This window comes from Nerophis ophidion, linkage group LG19 (genome assembly GCF_033978795.1).
Source record: "Nerophis ophidion isolate RoL-2023_Sa linkage group LG19, RoL_Noph_v1.0, whole genome shotgun sequence".
Taxonomy (NCBI): domain Eukaryota; kingdom Metazoa; phylum Chordata; class Actinopteri; order Syngnathiformes; family Syngnathidae; genus Nerophis; species Nerophis ophidion.
In genome coordinates this window covers 36005079-36021048 of record NC_084629.1, presented here as the reverse complement: position 1 = coordinate 36021048, position 15970 = coordinate 36005079, and the positions used below count along the sequence as shown (strand labels likewise).

General features: G+C 41.0%; 1 protein-coding gene across 4 annotated transcripts in view; it reads left to right on the top strand.

Moving 5' to 3' along the window:
* akap17a (A kinase (PRKA) anchor protein 17A) overlaps positions 1–15970 on the top strand; it is a 39274-nt gene that overhangs the window by 16416 nt on the left and 6888 nt on the right. For all 4 annotated transcript variants that reach the window (XM_061879910.1, XM_061879909.1, XM_061879908.1 and 1 more), the window contains exons 5-6: positions 5846–5994; positions 6058–6298. In XM_061879910.1, the coding sequence (XP_061735894.1) occupies positions 5846–5994; positions 6058–6298 (390 nt within the window). The remainder of the gene's footprint in view (positions 1–5845; positions 5995–6057; positions 6299–15970) is intronic.

Sequence of the window (15970 nt, the reverse complement as noted above, 5' to 3'; positions counted from 1 at the left end):
CCCAAAAAAATGCCCAGTCTTTCACAAGAAAGGATGGGGCGAGGTACACCCCTTTGTCCACAACTGCGTGAGCAAATAGTCAAACGGTTTAACAACTACGTTTCTCAAAGTGCAATCGCAAGAAATTTGGGGATTTCAACATCTACGGTTCATAATATCATCAAAAGGTTCAGAGAATCTGGAGAAATCACTCCACGTAAGCGGCATGGCCGGAAACCAACATTGAATGACCATGACCTTTGATCCCTCAGACGGCACTGTATGAAAAACTGACGTCAATCTCTAAAGGATATCACCACATGGGCTCAGGAACACTTCAGAAAAACACTGTCACTAAATACAGTTGGTCGCTACATCTGTAAGTGTAAGTTAAAGCTCTACTATGCAAATCGAAAGCCATTTATCAACAACATCCAGAAACGCCGCCGGCTTCTCTTGGCCCGAGATCATCTAAGATGGACTGATGCAAAGTTGAAAAGTGTTCTGTGGTCTGAGGAGTCCACATTTCAAATTGTTTTTGGACATATTCGACATCGTGTCCGGACCAAAGGGTAAGCAAACCATCCAGACTGTTATCGACGCAAAGTTCAAAAGCCAGCATCTGTGATGGTATTGGGGTGCATTAGTGCCCAAGGCATGGGTAACTTACACATCTGTGAAGGCACCATTAATGCTGAAAGCTACATACAGCTTTTGGAACAACATATGCTGCCATCTAAGCGCCGTCTTTTTCATGGACGCCCCTGCTTATTTCAGCGAGACAATGCCAAGCCACATTCAGCATGTGTTACAACAGCGTGGCTTCGTAAAAAAAGATTGCAGGTACTTTCCTGGCCTGCCTACAGTCCAGACCTGTCTCCGATCGAAAATTTGTGCCGCATTATGAAACGTAAAATATGACAGCAGAGACCCCGGACTGTTGAACAACTGAAGCTCTACATAAAACAAGAATGAAAAAAGAATTCCACTTTTAAAGCTTCAACAATTAGTTTCCTCAGTTGCCAAACTGTTATTGAGTGATGTTAAAAGAAAAGGTGATGTAACACAAAGGTGAACTTGCCCTTTCCCAACTACTTTGGCACGTGTTGCAGTCATGAAATTCTAAGTTAATCATTATTTGCAAAAAAAAACTACTTTATGAGTTTGAACATCAAATATGTTGTCTTTGTAGTGCATTCAACTGAATATGGGTTGAAAAGGATTTGTAAATCATTGTATTCTGTTTATATTTACATCTAACACAATTTCCCAACTCATATGGAAACGGGGTTTGTAGAAGGACGGTGCAAGATTCTGTATGACTTGATGTGTTTACTAATACACTGGCACATCTAAAGAATATAGATAAGTTAACACTAGAGATTGACCAATGAGTTTTTTTCAGAATGAATAATATACACGAAGCGTCACTTCCTGTCAGTGAGGAAGGACGCAAAGAAAAAGGCTCCATTTCTGCTACCGGAGTTTTTGTTAAAGGCCTACTGAAACCCACTACTACCCACCATGCAGTCTGATAGTTTATATATCAGTGATGAAATATTAACATTGCAACACATGCCAATATGGCCATTTTAGTTGACTAAATTGCAATTTTAAATTTCCCTTGGAGTTTCTTCTTGAAAACGTCGCGTAACGATGACGTGTACGCGTGACGTCACGGACTGTTAGGAAATATGAGCGCTGCACACACACACACAGCTAAAAGTCGTCTGCTTTAATCGCATAATTACACAGTATTTTGGAGATCTGTGTTGCTGAATCTTGTGCAATTTGTTCAATTAATAATGGAGAAGTCAAAGTAGAAAGATGAGTTGGGAAGCTTTAGCCTTTAGCCACACCAACACACGGTGATTCCTTGTTTAAAATTCCCGGAGGTGAAACTTTACTATGGATCAGAGCGCGGTCAAGCAAACATGGATCCCGACCGAATGTCAACCAGCAGGTTTCGTTGAGAAAATTGTGGTAAAAAGTCGCTTCTTACCGGAGATCAGCTGAGCTTGCGCCGTGCATAAAGCTGCCGTCGACTTCCCTGAGACACTGCATGGCGTCAAGACACCCGGCCATGGATACACACCTCCAACTATCAGGTACTGTTAAACTCACTAAAACACTAGCAACACAATAGAAAGATAAGGGATTTCCCAGAATTATCCTAGTAAATGTGTCTAAAACCATCGGAATCCGTCCCAATGCAATCGCGTTTTTTTTTCTTTTTTTAGTCCGTCGCTTTCAATATCCTCAAACACAAATCTTTCATCCTCGCTCAAATTAATGGGGAAATTGTCGTTTTCTCGGTCCGAATAGCACTTTTTGTTTGAGGTTCCCATTAAAAACAATGTGAATATGTGAGGAGCCATCAACATGTGACGTCATCGTCTGCGACCAAAAGTTGCGAACTTTATCGTGGATGTTCTCTACTAAATCCTTTCAGCAAAAATATGGCAATATCGCGAAATGATCAAGTATGACACATAGAATGGACCTGCTATCCCCGTTTAAATAAGAAAATCTCATTTCAGTAGGCCTTTAAGTCTGAAGATTTTGACCACCGATTTGCGATCGCAGCCACAGGAGAGTCACCTGGCATCGTCAACCTGATTTTGGTCAGTTGAGAGGCACTGTTCCGCTGACATAAGGCGAGTTGGAAGAGCCGTCAGCCTCAAGCCAACGGCGCCTTACCGCAATTCAAAGCTGTTGCCCAGCAACCAAATGCTACGGCGAGTTTACAGCTGTTTTTAAAGTGCTTCCGACGACGCAGAGTGATATGAAAAGGTCTTTGAATGGTGAAAGGTACGAAATTGTTAAAACAAAGTTAAAAGTGCCGCAAGTCGCGACAGAAGCAACTGCCGTTTAAGACACAAGAGGCACTAACGCAGGGGTAGGGAACCTATGGCTCTAGAGCCAGATGTGGCTCTTTTGATGACTACATATGGCTCTCAGATAATTATATTTATATAGCGCTATTCTCTAGTGACTCAAAGCGCTTTACAAAGTGACTCCCAATATCTAAGTTATATTTAAAGCAGTGTGGGTGGCACTGGGGGCAGGTGTGTAAAGTGTCTTGCCCAAGGACACAACGGCAGTGACTAGGATGGCGGAAGCGGGAATCGAACCTGGAACCCTCAGGTTTGCTAGCACGGCCACTCTACCAACCGAGCTATGCCGAGTAACCGTGTAATACTCTTCCATATCAGTAGGTGGCAGTCGGTAGCTAATTGCTTTGTAGATGTGGGAAACAGCGGGAGGCAGAGTGCAGGTAAAAAGGTGTCTAATGCTTAAACCAGGGGGAGGGAACCTATGGCTCTAGAGCCAGATGACTGCATCTGGCTCTCAGATAAATCTTAGCTGACATTGCTTAACACGATAAGTAATGAATAATTCCGCTGGTAATAACAGTATCAAAAATAACGTTGAAATTATAAAACATTCTCATGCATTTTAATCCAACCATCCGTTTTCCACCGCACCTGTTTAAGATGTCGCATTAATGGTAAGAAGTATTATATGTATTATTGGTTAACTTTTATAATACCAATGTTGTTAAAAAGAATAAGAGACTTATTGTACTCTACAAATGTTGGTCAGACTTAAAAATGCACACATTTAGTTGTATTCAGTGTTGAAAAATGTTATATGGCTCTTACGGAAATACATTGTGAAATATTCGGCTTTCATGGCTCTCTCAGCCAAAAAGGTTCCTGACCCCTGCACTAACGTCTGCGACCCGCCGCAATGCGAAAAGCTAAAGGTAAAACTGAAATCCCGAAACGTAAAGAATAGTGAATAGGCTGAATAAGTGTACGTTATATGATGCATAAACAACCAACGGAGAACATGCCTGCTATGTTAACGTAACATATTATGGTAAGAGTCATTCAAATAACTAACATATAGAACATGGTATACCTTTACCAAGCAATTTGTCACTCCTAATCGATAAATTAGATGCAATCTTCTTTCTCGATGTCGCTTCTAAACAACTCTGCCAACTCCAAAGGTATGCGCCGCTCCCTCTTGTCGTTTTCTGCTGCATATTTCACTACGTCCAGCTTGTAATCTGCAGTACATGATTTTCCTTTTCGGTGCCATTTTTGTTCACCCCTTCTCAGTTTTTATAAGTTACCGCCAACGTTGAAATTATCCATTTTAATGGCTACGGAAGTAGCATATAACATATAGCAGTTAGCCTCCCATGACCCACAATGCACTTCTGCCATGACCCTCCCCCGTTGAATTCTTATTGGTTGACATGTGTGTGACGATTGCTGACGTTTGTTTGATAATTGCTGACATTTTCTTCGTCTCTTCCGCGAATTAGATAAATAATATTATTGAATATTTTACGGTAATGTGTCAATAATTTCACACATAAGTCGCTCCGGAGTATATGTATGAAAAAAACTGCGATTTATAATCCGAAAAATACGGTATATTGCCAAAATTATTTGGCCACCCTTCCAAATGAGGAGAATCAGGTGTCCTAATCACTTGGCCCGGTGTATAAAATCCAGCACTTAGGCATGGAGACTGTTTCTACAAACATTTCTGAAAGAATGGGCCGCTCTGTGATTTCCAGCGTGGAACTGTCATAGGATGCCACCTGTGCAACGAATCCAGTCGTGAAATGTCCTTGCTCCTTAATATACCAAAGTTAACTTTATCATAGGAAAAGTGAAGAGTTTGGGAACAACAGCAACTCAGCCACCAAGTGGTTGGCCACATAAACTGACAGAGAGGGGTCCGCGGATTCTGAAGTTTATAGTGCAAAGTCAGTTGCTACAGAGCTCCAAACTTCATGTGACCTTCCAATTAGCCCACGTACAGGACGCAGAGAGCTTCATGTAATGGGTTTCCATGGCCGTGCAGCTGTATCTAAGCCATACATCACCAAGTCCAATGCAAAGCGTGGGATGCAGTGGTGTAAAGTATGTTGCCACTGGACTCTAGAGCAGTGGAGACGCCTTCTCTGGACTGATAAATCACACTTTTCCATCTGGCAATCTGATGGACCAGTCTGGGTTTGGAGGTTGCCAGGAGAACGCTACAGTTCGGACTGTGAAATTTGGTGGAGGAGGAATTATGGTGTGGGTTGTTTTTTAGGAGCTCAGTTTCAGTGAAAGGATCTTACAATGCTCTAGGACAGTGGTCCCCAACCACCAGGCCGTGACCCGATTGGTACCGGGCCGCAGAACAACTTTTTATTCATTTTTATAAAAAAAAAATTTTATTCATTTTTATAAAAAAAAAAATTGTTTAATTAAATCAACATAAAAAACACAATATACACTTACAATTAGTGCACCAACCACAAAAACCTCCCTTTTTCATGACAAAAACGTCCCTTTTTCATGACAAAGAAAAAAAAAAAAAAAAAGGACCCCCCCCGGGCCGCAGGAAAAATTATTAAGCCTTGACCGGTCCGCGGATACAAAAAAGTTGGGGACCACTGCTCTAGGATACCAAAACATTTTTGACAAACCCATGGGATGGCACTTCAAGTTCATATGTGAGTAAAAGCTGGTGGCAAAATACTTTTGGCAATATAGTGTATAGTTCTGTTGGCGTTGTCAAAACAAATGCCGATACGATATACGTCAAAATGCCAAATATTGGCAGCAGTAAAAGTTGGCTCTGTAGTTCCATGCATCCATTGATTTTCTACCGCTTGTCCCATTCAGGGTGGCGGGGGATGCTGGAGCTAGTTAACCCTGTAAAATATGAAAGAATAACAACATGATTGTCAACTTTAGCTCTGATGGCGGGTGACAGACATGGTGAGGTCCTCGACCCTCTCACCTGCGTCAATACAATGCTTTGTTGACCTTTGATGTCGTGTTCTGTCCAGGTGACCTTTGACACCACCAAGCATCTCAGCGACTCGGCCATAAAGAAGCGGAACCTGGAGAGGCTCAAGCTGCAGGAGCTGGAGAAGCAGCGAGAGGAGCAGAAGCGACGCAAGAGGGAAGAGGAGGAGCGACGTAAAGAGCAGGAGCGGTACGACCGAACGTTTCAAACCAGAGAAATACTCACGTGCTGACACATCCGGGTGTTCCGCAGGAAACAGAAAGAGCAGGAAGAAGAGGAGAGGGAGCGCAAGAAGGAGGAGAAGCAGCGGAAGCGGGAGCAGAAGCTGCAGGAGAGGGAGGAGAGGAGGAACCTCAAGAGGTTGAGGAGGCAGCAAGAGGAGGAGCAGAAGAAGCTTCAAATGAAGATCGCCATGGAGGAAAGGAGGCTTCTTCTCGCCCAGCGGAACCTGGAGTCCATCCGGATCATCGCTGAGCTTTTGGCCAGAGCCAAGGTACTGAAAGATAAACGCCTATAGTTCTTCATTCCATCCATCTTCTTCCGCTTATCCTAGGTCGGATTGCGGGGGCAGCAGCGTAAGAAGGGAAGCCCAGACTTTCCTCTCCCTAGCCTATAGTTCTTGTTCAGTAAATTACCGGCTTTTATTATTTGCAGTCAATTACCGTATTTTCCGCACTATAAGGCGCACCTTCGATGAATGGCCTATTTTAAAACTCTGTTCATATATAAGGCGCACCGCATTGTAAGGCGCATAGAATAGATGCTACAGTACGGGCTGGGGTTACGTTATGCATCCTTTAGATCAGGGGTCGGCAACCCGCGGCTTCGTAGCCGCATGCGGCTCTTTGGCAACTCTGATGCGGCTCAGCTGCACAATCGCCGACCCCCCAAATTGTTGCGGGGAGATTGCGGAATTCAATGCTTCTCCCGGACATCACCCGGAGTCAACGTTCTCCAATTTTCACTCGGACTACGATGATATTACTCTTAACGTGCTTGCGCCCCTTATTCACGTAATGCTATTTGCGTCCTCTTGAACGTCATCGCGCCCGCTATTCACGGAATGCTATTTGCGTGCCGACCGAGATCACATCAACGAAATCACAAAGGTGAGTTTTGTTGATGTTGACTGCCAGCTAATCAATGCTAACATGCTACGCTAATCGATGCTAACATGCTATTTACCGGCGGTGCTAAAGCAGACATGGTACAGAGATGTATGGATAACCTGTAGATGCATTTGCAACTATATTACGTTTCCTTCCACCCACATTTAATGCGAAAAAAACACTTACCAATCGACGGATTTAAGTTGCTCCAGTGTCAAAAGATGCGAAAGTCCTGATCGTTTGGTCCGCACATTTTACCGCCGATGCTAACGCAACTATTCGGCCTTGCTATGGCTATAAATAGCGTCAATAGCTATTCGCTCAATAGCTTCAGTTTCTTCTTCAATATTTTCATACTCTAACCATCTGTTTAAATACATGCGTAATCTGTTGAACCGCTTAAGTCGCTGAAATCCAGAGTACACTGACGGTTGTGATATAAACAACTTTAACACTCCTACTAATATGCGCCACATTGTGAACCCACACAAAAGAAGAATGAAAAACACATTTCGGGAGAAAATCCTCACAGTAACACAACATAAACGCAACACAACAACTACCCAGAATCCCTTGCATCCCTGACACTTCCTGACTATGTTATACACCCCGCAAGCACCGACCCCCCCCCATACTCCCCGCGCGGTTGAGGTGGGCAGGGTTTGGTGTTCGCGGGGTGTATAACATAGTCAGGGGGTGTCTTGGATACAAAGGATTCTGGGTATTTGTTGTGTTGCGTTTATGTTGTGTTACTGTGAGGATTTTATCTCGAAATGTGTTTTTCTATTCTTTTTTGGTGTAGCTTCACAATGTGGCGCATATTAGTAGGAGTGTTAAAGTTGTTTATATCACAACCGTCAGTGTACTCTGTGTCACCCAGTATGCCTTCCAGTCGTGTGCGTGCATCTGCGGAAGCCTCTCGCAACATGTTGCTGGGCTGGCAAGTAGTTTGCACATGTAGAAGGTGTTTAAGGCAATGGCTTCATAGCACGCCCTTATTCTTGTCATCTGGGTGACCACCAGCAGGTAGGTATTGGCGAGAATAGTTGCGGCTCCCATTGTCTTCCTCATTTTGTGAAACGGGTCGAAATGGCTCTTTGAGTGGTAAAGGTTGCCGACCCCTGCTTTAGATGGAGCTGCGCTAAAAGGAATGTCAACAAAATAGTCAGATAGGTCAGTCAAACTTTATTAATAGATTACAAACCAGCATTCTGACAACTCCCTTCACTCCCAAACTGAATAAACCGCTGTTTTATTATTTTCCCCGATTCCATAAACACGTAAAAAACAGTCTGATACTGTTACGGTAAATCAAACGTTGGTGCAATCACAATATAGTAACACTCGAAAAAGTGCAAAGCAATAATATATCAATAACTCAACGTTGCTCAAACGATAATGTTACACAACACAACATACAAAATAAACATGTAAAGCTCACTTTATTAAAGGGGAACATTATCACCAGACCTATGTAAGCGTCAATATATACCTTGATGGTGCAGAAAAAAGACCATCTATTTTTTTAACCGATTTCCGAACTCTAAATGGGTGAATTTTGGCGAATTAAACGCCTTTCTGTTTATCGCGCTGGAAGCGATGACGTCAGAACGTGACGTCGCCGAGGTAACACACCCGCCCTTTTCATTTTCAACACATTACAAACACCAGGTCTCAGCTCTGTTATTTTCCGTTTTTTGGACTATTTTTTGGAACCTTGGAGACATCATGCCTCGACGGTGTGTTGTCGGAGGGTGTAACAACACTAACAGGGAAGGATTCAAGTTGCACCACTGGCCCGAAGATGCCAAAGTGTCTGCCGCCAGACCCCCATTGAATGTGCCAGAGTGTCTCCACATTTTACCGGCGATGCTAAGGCAGACATGGCACAGAGATGTATGGATAACCTGTAGATGCATTTGCAACTATATTACGTTTCCTTCCACCCACATTTAATGTGAAAAAAACACTTACCAATCGACGGATTTAATTTGCTCCAGTGTCACGAGATGCGAAAGTCCTGATCGTTTGGTCCGCACATTTTACCGGCGATGCTAACGCAGCTATTCGGCCATGCTATGGCTATGAATAGCTTCAATAGCTATTCGCTCAATAGCTTCAGTTTCTTCTTCAATATTTTTATACTCTAACCATCTGTTTAAATACATGCGTAATCTGTTGAATCGCTTAAGTCGCTGAAATCCGAGTTTGAATCCGGGCTAATGACACTATATCTTGCTGTGGTATTCCCATTGTTTGTTTACATTGGCAGCACTGTGTGACGTCACAGGGATATGGCCAGTGTCTTCGCAGAGAGCGAAAATAAAGCACTTTAAAGCTTTATTTAGGGATATTCCGAGACCGGTAAAATAAAAATAAAAACTTCAAAAAATACAACAAGCCACTGGGAACTGATTTTTACTGTTTTTAACCCTTTTGAAATTGTGATAATGTTCCCCTTTAAGTGATTCCACATCTACGAATCCCTCAAATTCTTCTTCTTCAGTGTTCGAATCAAACAGTTGGGCGAATATGTCTCATCGAAGTCGTCATTAAACGAGTCAGAGTCGCAGCTGTTAATGTTAAATTCTCTCGCTGCTGCTCTATTCCCGTCTTCTACTGTGTGACTGATCGCCTCGAGTTTAAACTCTGCGTCGTAAGCGTGTCTCTTAGGAGACATTTTGGGGTTTGTACATAAACACACAGAAACGGCACGCTTCCCGCAGTCATATATCCCAGCATGCACCACGCGCTTCTTCTAAGAGGGAAAATAAGGTAGGCGGCTGCTTACCGTAGTTGCGAGACCTCTTGTGGCATGTTTAATTCGGGCACTGAAGAAGTGAAGTGAAGTGAATTATATTTATATAGCGCTTCTTCTCTAGTGACTCAAAGCGCTTTACATAGTGAAACCCAATATCTAAGTTACATTTAAACCAGTGTGGGTGGCACTGGGAGCAGGTGGGTAAAGTGTCTTGTCCAAGGACACAACGGCAGGGACTAGGATGGCGGAAGCGGGGATCGAACCTGCAACCCTCAAGTTGCTGGCACGGCCGCTCTACCAACCGAGCTATACCGCCCCAGAAGAAGGATTCGTGGATGAGGAATAACTTAACAATGTGAGCTTTCCATGTTTATTTTGTGTGCTGTGTTGTGTGACATTACCGTTTGAGCAACGTTGAGTTATTGATATATTATTGCTTTGCACTATTTCAAGACGTCGTTAATGGAGTCCGTGTCGCTGCTGTTGTCTAGCAGTTCAGTGACAATTCCTGCTTTCCTGAAATCATGTCTCTCAATAGGAGCCATTTTGGGGTCTTTACATAATCACACAAATGGAAATGAAATGGCACCGCGCTCTTCTTCTCCTATGCGGGAACATGAAATTGGCGGCTGCTTACCGTAGTTGTGAGGCCTGTTGTGGCTCAACATTGGCCCATATATAAGGCGCACTGGATTATAAGGCGCACTGTCAGCTTTTGAGAAAATTTTAGGCTTTTAGCTGCGCCTTATAGTGCGGAAAATACGGTACTATAATATCTTGTTTCTTAGAATATATGGATTTTAAAAAAAGTTATCTGCACTTTTTGGGTTGTGTTTTCCCCAGGATTCACAATCTTTATTTGAGACAGGAAACAACGTCTTGCTCTTTTTCTGGTCTGTCCAAGTCGTGAAAAACAAATAGTAAGAGGCAGTTAACAATTTAACCAATGGGTTTAATCTACGCCGCCTCTAAAGCTCCCCCCAAAAAAGCCAGCAATGCTCTATTTACATACAGCCACTTGTATATCAACCAAGTTGCAAGAACTAAAGCTAAGGAACTGGGGTGGGGCAATAGGACCAAAACAATGATCATGAATAATTTCTTCATATCCAATCACGTTTATCCATCCATCCATCCAACCCTCCATTTTTCTACCGCTTGTCCCTTCTGGGGCTTATCTCAGCGGCATTCGAGCGGAAGGCGTCGTACACTCTGGACAAATTATTATGAATGTTACTATATACTACATAGATATTTACAGTGTGTATACAAAACCTTGATGGAGGTTTTTAGATTTTTATTAGAGCGCTTTATAGGCGCAAAAAGCAACTTTCATTTGCTCCATTGTTAGCTGACTTTTGTAGCTTTTATTTACGATTTAGAATGCAGGAAAAAAAATTACACTGTTTTTTTTCCTTGAAGGCAGATTGTCAAATGCAGTATTATAGCGAGTACTGTTGCATCCTTAGTTAAGGGGGAAGAGGGCGTCGCCCAAATACCACTTATGTCGCTTATAGAACGTCACCGGGCTTATAGTGATGTTACTAGTAGTTGACTCGCAGGTGTTTATTATAATTTGGGGAGAGTCCGCTGCATTATACCCACCTGCTAAACACCATTCTGCTAACCCACACCGTCTCTCCTGTTTGCCTGCCTCTGCCGTGAGGACTGACTCCATGCGCTCTGAATACTCACTGCTGATTGGTTGTTACCGCTCTGAATGCGAACTGCTGATTGGCTGTTACATGCGCTCTGAATACGAACTGCTGATTGGCTGTTACCGCTCTGAATACGAACTGCTGATTGGCTGTTACATGCGCTCTGAATACGAACTGCTGATTGGCTGTTACATGCGCTCTGAATAAGCACTGCTGATTGGCTGTTACCGCTCTGCGTGTAACCAATCAGATGGCTGTGTGGGTGGGACAATGCTGGGTGCTGCAGAAACGTACTGACAGAGGCAGTACGAAGCGCAGCAGCTTGTCAAGACTTAAATTTAGCACCAAATGATAAAATAATATACATATTTTTTTAAGACTTTAGTTTAGGCGGTGGCTCTTTGTTGTTTAGGCGGCCGCCTTAACTGCGGGACACCCTGTACCATATTTTCCATACCATTGGGCGCACCAGACCAGGCGTTCCTTGTGGTCTACATAACATCCATCCATCCATTTTCTACTGCTTGTCCCCATAATGTTTTTTTTGGGTCAAAATGTTGCATAGATGATTTTTTTGCTGTCTTCCTATGTATAGTGTTTTACTTCTGGTCTTACGCTCCTATTTTGGTGACTTTTTCTCTTTTCCTTCCGATTGTAGCTGAGATAGACTCCAGCATCCCCCGTGACCCCGAAAGGGATAAGCAGTGGACAATGGATGGATGGAAATTGTATTATGGAATTTCGGGAAAAACTGTGAATTTTTCCAGTTCAAATAACTGCGATTGACAGTGGAACGGTTTAAGTGGGTTGAAAAAATATGGAACGACAGAAAAAAAGGTGAAAAAACGGGAATTCCGAGAATTCCTGGAATGTTTTTGAACTTGGAAAAACGATAGTTTGAAATTCCAGGACGACTGCAATATGTTGAAGGTGGATTGGTTTGAATCGGATGAAAAATGTGGAAATAAGGGAAGTTTGAAAAATGGCCAATTAATTTTGAATGGGAAAAATGTCTCGGGAAATCTGGGAATTTTTGGAATTTGTCAAGGGAAAGCCCGCGATTCCCGAATAGGCTGAACAGTTTGAAGTTTGAGCGGTTTGAATCAGATAAAAATGTGGGAGTTGTAGAACTTTGAAAAATGTCCCATTCATTTCAATGGGAATTTCATGAATTGATTGATTGATTGATACTTTTATTAGTAGATTGCACAGTTCAGTACATATTCCGTACAATTGACCACTAAATGGTAACACCCGAATAAGTTTTTCAACTTGTTTAAGTTAATCAATTCATGGTACAATTTGGGAATTCCGGGAAATTAGGACATTTTTTTGAAAATGGTAAAAAACGTGACTTTTCTGAATAAGTGAATATGGTTGGTGTTGGAATTTTTCCAAACCAACGAGAAATGTTCAAGTAGTAACAGTTTTAATCGAGAAATTGTATTATAGAATTTCAGGAAAACCGGGGAGTTTTTCCAGTTCAAATAACTTAAATTTTTCTCCTGATTAAGAGGAATGTTTTGACAGTGGAACGAACGGTTGAAGTAGGTTGAAAAAATGTGGAAGGAGTAAACGACAGAAAAAGGGGTGAAAAATCGGGAATTCTGAGAATTCCTGGAATTTTTTTGAACTTGGAAAAACGATAGTTTGAAATTCCAGGATGAGTTGAATATGTTGAAGGTGGATTGGTTTGAATCGGTTGAAAAATGCGAAAATTATGGATGTTTGAAAAATAGCCGATTCATTTTGAACAGGAAAAATGACTCTGGAAATCTGGGAATTTTTGGAATTTTGTCAAAAGAAAGCCCGCGATTCCCAAATAGGCTGAACAGTTTGAAGTTGGAACATTTTGAATCGGATAAAAATATGGGAGTTGTGGAACTTTGAAAAATGTCCCATTCATTTCAATGGGAATTTCATGAAAACTTTGAAATTCCGGCAGAAGAGGGAATTTTTTGGAAAATGGTAAAAAATGTGACTTTTCTGAATAAGTTAATATGGTTGGTGTTGGAATTTTTCTAAACGAATGAGAAATGTTCAAGTAGTAACATTTTTAATCGAGAAATTGTATTATGGAATTTCAAGAAAACCAGGGAATTTTTCCTGTTCAAATAACTTAGATTTTTGTCCTGATTAAGACGAATGTTTTGACAGTGGAAAAAATGTGGAAGGAGTAAACGACAGAAAAAAGGGTGAAAAAAACGGGAATTCTGAGAATTCCTGGAAATTTTTTGAACTTGGAAAAACGATAGTTTGAAATTCCAGGACGAGTGGGATATGTTGAAGGTGGATTGGTTTGAATCGGTTGAAAAATGCGAAAATGATGGATGTTTGAAAAATAGCCGATTCATTTTGAATAGGAAACATGACTCGGGAAATCTGGGAATTTTTGGAATTTTGTCAAGGGAAAGCCCGCGATTCCCGAATAGGCTGAACAGTTTGAAGTTGGAACATTTTGAATCGGATAAAAATATGGGAGTTGTGGAACTTTGAAAAATGTCCCATTCATTTCAATGGGAATTTCATGAAAACTTTGAAATTCCGGCAGAAGAGGGAATTTTTTGGAAAATGGTAAAAAACGTGACTTTTCTGAATAAGTTAATATGGTTGGTGTTGGAATTTTTCCAAACGAATGAGAAATGTTCAAGTAGTAACATTTTTAATCGAGAAATTGTATTATGGAATTTCAAGAAAACCAGGGAATTTTTCCTGTTCAAATAACTTAGATTTTTGTCCTGATTAAGACGAATGTTTTGACAGTGGAAAAAATGTGGAAGGAGTAAACGACAGAAAAAAGGGTGAAAAAAACGGGAATTCTGAGAATTCCTGGAAATTTTTTGAACTTGGAAAAACGATAGTTTGAAATTCCAGGACGAGTGGGATATGTTGAAGGTGGATTGGTTTGAATCGGTTGAAAAATGCGAAAATGATTGATGTTTGAAAAATAGCCAATTCATTTTGAATAGGAAACATGACTCGGGAAATCTGGGAATTTTTGGAATTTTGTCAAGGGAAAGCCCGCGATTCCCGAATAGGCTGAACAGTTTGAAGTTGGAACATTTTGAATCGGATAAAAATATGGGAGTTGTGGAACTTTGAAAAATGTCCCATTCATTTCAATGGGAATTTCATGAAAACTTTGAAATTCCGGCAGAAGAGGGAATTTTTTGGAAAATGGTAAAAAACGTGACTTTTCTGAATAAGTTAATATGGTTGGTGTTGGAATTTTTCTAAACGAATAAGAAATGTTCAAGTAGTAACATTTTTAATCGAGAAATTGTATTATGGAATTTCAAGAAAACCAGGGAATTTTTCCTGTTCAAATAACTTAGATTTTTGTCCTGATTAAGACGAATGTTTTGACAGTGGAAAAAATGTGGAAGGAGTAAACGACAGAAAAAAGGGTGAAAAAAACGGGAATTCTGAGAATTCCTGGAAATTTTTTGAACTTGGAAAAACGATAGTTTGAAATTCCAGGACGAGTGGGATATGTTGAAGGTGGATTGGTTTGAATCGGTTGAAAAATGCGAAAATGATGGATGTTTGAAAAATAGCCAATTCATTTTGAATAGGAAACATGACTCGGGAAATCTGGGAATTTTTGGAATTTTGTCAAGGGAAAGCCCGTGATTCCCGAATAGGCTGAACAGTTTGAAGTTGGAACGCTTTGAATCGGATAAAAATGTAGGAGTTGTGGAACTTTGAAAAATGTCCCATTCATTTCAATGGGAATTTCATGAAAACTTTGAAATTCCGGCAGAAAAGGGAATTTTTTGGAAAATGGTAAAAAAAAAAAACGCGAATTTTCTGAATGAGTTAAACGGTCGAGAAATGTTGAAGTAGTAACATATTTAATTGAGAAATTCCGCCCAATTGCAGCTGAGATAGGCTCCAGCACCCCCTGTGAGCCCAAAAGGAATAAGTGGTAGAAAATGGATGGATGGAAATTGTATTATGGAATTTCAGGAAAAACAGGGAATTTTTCCACTTCAAATAACTTCGATTTGTGTCCTGATTAAGCGGAATGCTTTGACAGTGGAACGGTTGAAGTGGGTTGAAGAAATGTGGAAGGAGTAAACGACAGAAAAAAGGGTGAAAAAACGGGAATTCTGAGAATTATTATTTTATTTATTTAATTTTTATTTTTTGTTGGTCATGAAAAAGGGAGTTTTTTTGGGTTGGTGCAATAATTGTAAGTGTATCTTGTGGTTTTTTTTGTTGATTTAATAAAAATAAATACATTTATTTAATTAAATAAAAAATAATTAAAAATTCTTCTGCGGCTAGGTACCAATCGAGAATTCCTGGAATTTTTTTAAACTTGGAAAACCGATAGTTTGAAATTCCAGGACGAGTGAAATATGTTGTACGTGCATTGGTTTGAATCGCGGAAATGATGGAAGTTTGAAAATTGGCTAATTCATTTTGGAGGGGAAAAATGTCACGGGAAATCTGTGAATTTTTGGAATTTTTCAAGGGAAAGCCCGCGATTCCCGAATAGGCTGAACAGTTTGAAGTTGGAACGCTTTGAATCGGATAAAAATGTGGGAGTTGTGGAACTTTGAAAAATGTCTAATTAATTTCAGTGGGAATTTTATAAAAATTTGGTAATTCCGGGAAAAAAAGGGAATTTT